Below are 7,501 nucleotides of genomic sequence, written 5' to 3'. Positions count from 1 at the left end.
AGCTCCAAGGAGATTATGTTGAAAAATAAAAAAAAATTTACCCAAAAAAAATTGTTTTTATACTTCATTCTAAGGACTTATTGAACTACCCTCGTATTATAGGCATAGATGTAAATACTTCAATGTTCAAACCTTGTCTCGCATCTTTTAATTTATTTGGAATCTTTTGGCTTCGGTCCAAACAGGGTATGCTATTTGTCATTTTGCTTTTAAACAATTATTCACGATCTAACCTCTATATCGTTCCTTGTAGAGTCTTGAAGATGGACTGGTAGCAATCCGAAACGTTGTCAAATGAGCTGGTATTAAAATAAATTATATTTCTGACCGCTAAGCCGCATAAGTTTGTACCATAAACAAATTCAGTTTTTGTCTAAATGGTCATTTAACGGCATTCTAATGCATTAATTATGTTCAATACATTCGGTCGGAAAAACATTATATGGCATCCGAGTTATTTGGTAATTGAAGGGCATTGAACGGCATTGGTTACATTCTATACTTCCGAACACTGAAGGCATTGCATGCCATTGTGCTGATGGAGTCATTTAACTTCATTTTTGTGTGGTTTTTAAAAATGATTCGAACAAAAAATTTTGAATACCAAGAAGCGCATTCAGACAAAAACGGAATTTGCTTAGATTTATAGGATTCATAGCATTCATATTTTTATATTTAAAATTTCTAACGTTTAAAATTCAATCGCTTGTAGTAGCAGCATGTTATGATATTCCAAATACTACATTTCGGAAGATAAGAAAATATTTTGATACACAACTGACCTATCTGACATTTTACTAAACAGGCGTGGTGCTCTGAAGTCATAGCCCAATTGCTATAACCATCAGTTGCGCAAATCCAACTCGTTCCAGCATTCTAGAGACGTATACATTTATATTTCTTTAGTTCACAAATTCGAGAGGAACGGACCGTTATCCGAAAAGAAAAATATCGTATACATTTTTTTCACTTACTGAGCACCTCCGGCCACACAGAATACGGTCATGTTCCTACAAGAAATACATAGATTTCAGTAGAGAAAGTACTATTTTTCAAGGTTTCGATAGTTTGATAATTTGCTAATTCACACAAATTCCATATGATGGAAACGTTTGTAATATTATACAGATATCCCCCGACGGAGGTAGGGCTAGCAATTTTAGGGACTGAGTAATTCAGTTATTTAGCCGAATGCTAAATGCGACGAATTTTAGAATTAACTTGCATAATAGAAAAAATTTAAAACTTCCAAAACGTACTTATGATTCCAAAGGTACGTTTAGGGATTCTATTAAAATTTGTCAAGACCAAAATTGGGTCCTACAAATTTGTGTCATTATACATTATTTAGAGTTTAGCTAGACAATTTCTAATGCTGAAGAATAAAAATGAAAGAATTTCAATAAATGCGTGGCTTCAAGGAAAATGTAGAAAATTCAAAGTATTCGAGGAATTCATGAAACGCAAGGAATTTACATAATTCAGTTAATGTAAAGAATTCAAGGAATGCAAAGAATTAAAGGATTTTATAGATTTCATAAAATTTTTAAAAATTCAACGTATTTAGAGTATTTTAGGGATTCAGTGTGTATGAAAAGTTTGCAAAGTTTAAGGAATTCAGATAATTTAAGGCATTTAGAAAATTCTATAAAGTTAAGGAGTTAAAGGACTGCAGGATATTTAGTGAATTAAGGGATTTTGGGAAATCCTGAGAATTCAGGGAATTAAGAAAATTGAAAAAATTCAGAGAACTCAGTGGAATTTGGAGAATTGAAGGAATTTTGTGATAAGGATTACATTACATAAAGTAGAATAAGAATTATAGGAATTTGAGGAATGATCATAATGACTTAAATTTTTTGAAGTCTTAAAATTTTGAAAATTCTTACTGAGATATCATACGCTTTGGGCAACTATTTTAGTTCGCTAAAATAGTCGCCCAAACCGTACGTTAGGGATGTGATTAAGAACTTCGAAAGTGGTAAGGCAGCTTGTGCAGTCAGTGTTACGGATGAAATATGGAAATTATAAAGTTGATATACGATAATATTTTGCTTGAGGCAGGTCACAGAACAAAATTTTAGTGTAAGGAAGAAAGTCTTTTGTGAATTTGTTTTCCTTGAAAAGGAGTTTGACAAGGTGAATAGAAGTAGTTTTTGGGTAGTGCTATATGAGTGCGGACTCTAAGGATGGCTCCTACACACAATAAAACCCATATATTGGTAGCCTTTTCGCTAGTGGCGAAAAGATAGATGAAAAGGCAGTCCTAATGCTCATGCACAGACGCAATCCTTTAGTATTCCACAAACTAGTTTGTAACTCTAACAATTTTAAAACGCATTTAAATTTTGTGACGTTACAACATTTGTGCTACTCACAAATTTTAAGTAATAAATTTTTGTCTTTATTTAGAGATTTCTGTTCGTCAATTTAGAATTTTTTTAATTTAAAATTTTTCATTTAAATATCGGAAATTGCAACTGTGGCCCGGAAGCTTCGAGACTGATGCTAGATTTAACATTTGTAATTCGAAGGACTTATTCTGCTCATTTCTTCTATTTTTTGGTAACTTTGCGGACTCGTCTAGAAATCATGGTACATAGAGGGACTTCGTTCAACTTCGAGACTCAAAAGGTACGCCACTCGCGGCTCTTAGTACAACTAGACAACCCCGAGATACCTTTAAGATACTCGAATTTTCCCGCCTTTCTGCCTGATGTTGTCTGCCAGAAAAAAGTGCCTGAGGATGTCCGTTAATAGGAATCATGTTAGGATACCGGCCAGTTTGGAAGTATCGTTGTTCGTTACTAAAAATCCGGAACGACTTATATACCGGGCGATTTAAGGAAAGCAAGCGTTAGCTCGCAGGACATTGACTGATCCTTCACATTTCTGTGGAAGAGATATATATATATATATATATATATATATATACTCAAGAGATACACTGATGTCTGCAACACATATAAACTTGCCTCCAATATATAAATTGAAGTCTGGCTCTGTCTCAAAACTGAGACATGCTCCAGTCAAAATTTCTCGAACTACCAAGGAATCTACTATTAACATAATATTTACATTCTCATGCATAATCAATACGTATTAGTTTTATACGAGAAATGACTTTCGTGGATTCCACCAAAAGTCGGCTTTTTTGAGGCCCCTGAGTCAGAGAGACAAATTTTTACGTCGTTGCTTGTCTGTCTGCCTGTCTGTCTGTCTGGCGTCGTCGTTTTAGTAGTGGTTGTGGTTGTCCGTACACCGCATAAGTCTCAAAAGAATAGTCGGATTGGAGTGTGCTTTGACACACAGTTTGAGGGACCAAAAACAAAGATCGAACTCGTTAACCAGCCATTTTTTATAAAAATTCAAAAAGTTAGATTAAAGCAAGATACGAAAATAGAAAGGTCGACAAAAAATGTGCACTCAGAAATGATCTACCAATATATTATGAATTACTTTTGTATATTATAAGCTATTCGTGTTTTATGGATAAAATACAACATTGAAAATAAAGGAAATTAAATTTGTGTACACAAGATACAAGGTACGAGAATAAATAAGACAAAATTCATTCAAGCAATAAAGATTTACAAATTTGTTGCCAATATTTTTTTTGATAGAAAGCGTAGTTTTTCTTTAATCATAAAAAAGGAGATTGAAAATTTAAAAAAAAAGTAAAACAAGACAATAAGAGTGAGTATCTTTCCATTAGAACAAAACTTCATGCAAAATAAAAAATTAGTATTCATTTAGTCATGATAAATACAATTGGTGTTTTATTTTCCAATATCTGAATAAGCAATCCTGACCAGAGTTATATAAGGAAATGTGTTATATTCGATATAAATGTGTTGAGCATAATGTAAAAAAGTTGAAATTTTGGACGAAATTATGTGTGAAGCACGAAATACGTAATGAGAATGTGTTCGTTAAAGACGAAATAGGTTTCACAAAAGAGAGTTCACAATCTCAAAATTACAGTTGTGGATCCATTGACCTTTGATTTTAAAAAGTCTGTGCACGAATGTAGATAAGCAATTTGAAGCGTCTTTTGATTAACTATTATAATTATTTAAAAGGCTGAAATACGTTTTTAACCGATAATTTAAAATTAACAATATTGATACTTGGTAAAAATCATTTTCTAAACTGAAGAAATGTTTTCAGAAATGACTCTATATCAAATAAACATACTTAGTAAAGTAAAACTCACAACTTTTGGTGGACGTGTATGCTCGGTAGGATAAATTACATGATCGTGCGTACAAACTCCATTATGTATGCGAAAGACATCTGAAATTATTATTAATTTTTATAACAGTGTAAATAATTGTACCGTCTTAAATACTTAATCCAATAAAAATGTAAAATTTAAATAAGGTCAAATCGAATTGTTTCGCATTGGATATTTTAAAGAAGAATACCAATTTCGTTTTAAAAACGCCCGGGGTTGATATATTTCAAATTTGAATTGTTCGAAACGAAAATATTTTGAAGACGCTTTTTTAATATATTTAAATAATTTATACTAAGAAAATAAGAAAGTATCTTGCTACGCAACTGCTTAGCCGACATCCTATTAAGCAGTTAAAGTGCTCTACGGTGGCAGTCTGACTATAAAAACCAGTAGATATGCAAACGTCTGCGGTTCCTACCAGCTAAAAAATATATATTTCTTCAGTTTACAATTTTCGAAAAACTAATCTGTTTTCAGTATAAAAAGTCTGCGTAAAATTTTGTTTACTTACAGGGTCCCCACAACTATCGACACACTCAGCGGGGCTTAGCTACAAAAAATATCGTTTTGATTAGCAGAAGAACTACTCATGAAAGCTTTTACAGTTTGATGATTGGCAATGTCCCAAAAATTTCATAAAATCGAAAATTTTGTTATAATATATAGACATACACTACTGTCGGAAATTCTCGATACGATCAGCGAAAGTACTGTTAAAGTCAGTGCTGACTTTGAAAGATGATTCTCGTTCAAAAATTAAGCGAGAAACTTTTTTAAAACGCCGTTGAAAAAATCATTAAATTGCGCGTCAGATGAGCCAGAATACAGATATTTTTGACACTTTGGAGAGAATATACTGTGCAAGAAGTTTAAAAAAGATCAAGAATTTCTCAAAGTTTGTACCTCGGCTTCCACTTGTGGCACAACCTAGAATAATTGTAGCAAAAATTAAGTCCACAGCAATTATTCTTTAAAGTCTTGTCATTATTTTAAGCCATTAAAACTTTTTAAATCTTCACGGGTCCTCAAAATAAGACTGAAAACATCGAAGCGCGCCTGCACCGAATTTAAGGCAATTTAGCATCGAGCCTGGCCGTCGGCGGTGTTCGCCGACTGGGACTCGACGCACTGTGGGCCAAAATTGCGAAAAACTTGGAAAAACTATAAAATGTTCATAAATTGGGCCAAGTTCTTTTGCTTACTAGTTTGAGGTCGATGATTACAAATCCGGTGTGAAAATGTATAAATCAAAATGGCAGATCCAATATGGCGGACGATTATGCTAAATAAACGTTTGATTTGTTTGGTATAAAGGGGTTTTCAGGGTCATTGATCAAAAATCAGATTTCCAAAACTTAAAAATATAGTATGGCAGATTGAACGTGGCGCGCGAGTATGATAAATAAACTAGATTCTTTTCAGAATTGTTATAAGGGTGTTATTCAGTTCGTTAATTACGAATCCAATTTTTTTTTAAATGGCGGATTCAATATTGCAGACGTCGGATTCGTAATCAGCGAGCTGAAAAAAAATCTTCAACCGATTTTAAAAAAATCAAAATTTTTTTAGCACACTCGTCCGCCTCATTGGATCCGACATTTTTTTCGCAATTTTTAAAATAATTTCTTATCATATCTTGTGAATTACTGCATTTTTAAAAATCTTTATTGGCTTAGATTGCAAATATTAATTTCAGTTTTTAATTTCAGTATCTTAATTCACAGCACCAGATGAAGCTATTAAACAAAATCTGAGATATTCCCGGCGACCACTGCTCTCACAGTCGAAAGGATTGCCGTGATTTGAGAAAACATGGTTGACTGCAAAAAATTGAAAAATGAGTTTTTTGTATCTTTGGAATCGTGAAGAATAGATGCTTTTGATTATTCACATAACTTTTTTTAATTGTTGATAACTTTTAAAATAATTATTGCTAAATTTTGGAAATACGAGGTTCACTGCAAAATTGAGCGAGTCATGATTTGGAAGCTGGCCGTAACTGACCGTTAACTGCAGGCGTAAATCATGGACAGCTGAATACGTCCCAGAAAAATGTGAGAAAAAGCCGCAACGGGCATCTACGGACTTTACTAAATTATTTGGTTTGAACATTTTTAGTCATATCTCGAGAACCCGTGAAGCTTTTTTTGAGTTTGCTGAGATCAAGTTAAATTTTAGGCTCAAAGCCTAATTAGTATGAATTTGACATTTTTATTATAGCTTTTTAGGTACTGCTACAATTTTAAGTCGAAGTACAAAATTTGAGGAATTCCTAACTTTTTTGAAACTTCTCACGCATTATATTATCTTAAAAGGGTACAAATATATCTATCAGGACTCAATTGATGCGAAACTACACAAGATTTTCAACGGTTTTTTTTTTGGTTTTTTTTTTTAAGTTTCTCGCTATTTCAAATTTAGCAGTGATTTTTAATCGTACTTTTGCTGATCGTACGACAATTTCCAATGGTAGTGAATAATATATAGGAATTCAAAATAACTGTTCTGATTAAAGTGAAACTCACGTGTGCTGTTGTAAGAAGGAGCTGTTAATGTAAACAGAAAAATGGTTAGTATCCTATTTATGAAACGAATAAAAACTTCTTGTATTATGTATAATAATTATATAAATTTCAAGCAACTGCTTGGATTAAAGTAGAACTTACAGGTCGTTTTCGGCGGACATGTCCAAAAGTTTCATCTTGCTAAAAAAAATAAAACATTTCAGTTACCAAATGTACTATTTATCAAAATTGTCATAGTTTGATCATTTTTAATTGCAGACAAATTCCATTTCATTTAAATTTTTATTGAATCAATTTAGACATTCTCTAATAAAATTAACAGTAGAACTTTTATTCAGTGGCTAATTATATACAGTAGGAACTTTGTAATCGGTAATCCTCGCATCGTAATCCTTGCAGGGAAGTAATCCACACTCGTAAACTCTGCTGACCGTGATAGGTAGGCGCACGCGTGTAAAACCTGGGCGGTAAAATTCCTGCCAGATGTAATGTAGTCAATGACACACTGGATGCGGGTATAAGATATGCACAACTATCCTTAATAATAGGATTGTTTGGGCAACTGAACCTGTGTGGCAAGAAATGTATGAACAACGAGGCTCAAAGAAAGGCGTAGCTGGATGTTGGGAGAACGTGCTCATCGATAGATGTGTCTGCAAAGATGCAGCATTCTACCAGCGTGACCTATCGATGGCCTGGATTGATTATCGGAATGCTTTCGATTCTACATCCCATA

The 7,501-nt window shown here is 33.1% G+C and overlaps 1 protein-coding gene across 1 annotated transcript in view; it reads right to left on the bottom strand.

Annotated features, from left to right (window-relative positions):
• LOC117174472 overlaps positions 1-7,501 on the bottom strand; it is an 18,071-nt gene that overhangs the window by 3,126 nt on the left and 7,444 nt on the right. The window contains exons 3-9 of the mRNA XM_033363625.1: positions 6,907-6,945; positions 6,766-6,786; positions 4,752-4,790; positions 4,577-4,661; positions 4,217-4,296; positions 975-1,010; positions 783-876 (exon numbers count right to left, since the gene is read on the bottom strand). Coding sequence (XP_033219516.1) covers positions 783-876; positions 975-1,010; positions 4,217-4,296; positions 4,577-4,661; positions 4,752-4,790; positions 6,766-6,786; positions 6,907-6,945 — 394 coding nt within the window. The remainder of the gene's footprint in view (positions 1-782; positions 877-974; positions 1,011-4,216; positions 4,297-4,576; positions 4,662-4,751; positions 4,791-6,765; positions 6,787-6,906; positions 6,946-7,501) is intronic.

Source organism: Belonocnema kinseyi, chromosome 6, assembly GCF_010883055.1.
Source record: "Belonocnema kinseyi isolate 2016_QV_RU_SX_M_011 chromosome 6, B_treatae_v1, whole genome shotgun sequence".
Taxonomy (NCBI): domain Eukaryota; kingdom Metazoa; phylum Arthropoda; class Insecta; order Hymenoptera; family Cynipidae; genus Belonocnema; species Belonocnema kinseyi.
The sequence above is the reverse complement of the archived record's forward strand: the minus strand, read 5'-3'. Positions and strand labels throughout refer to the sequence as shown.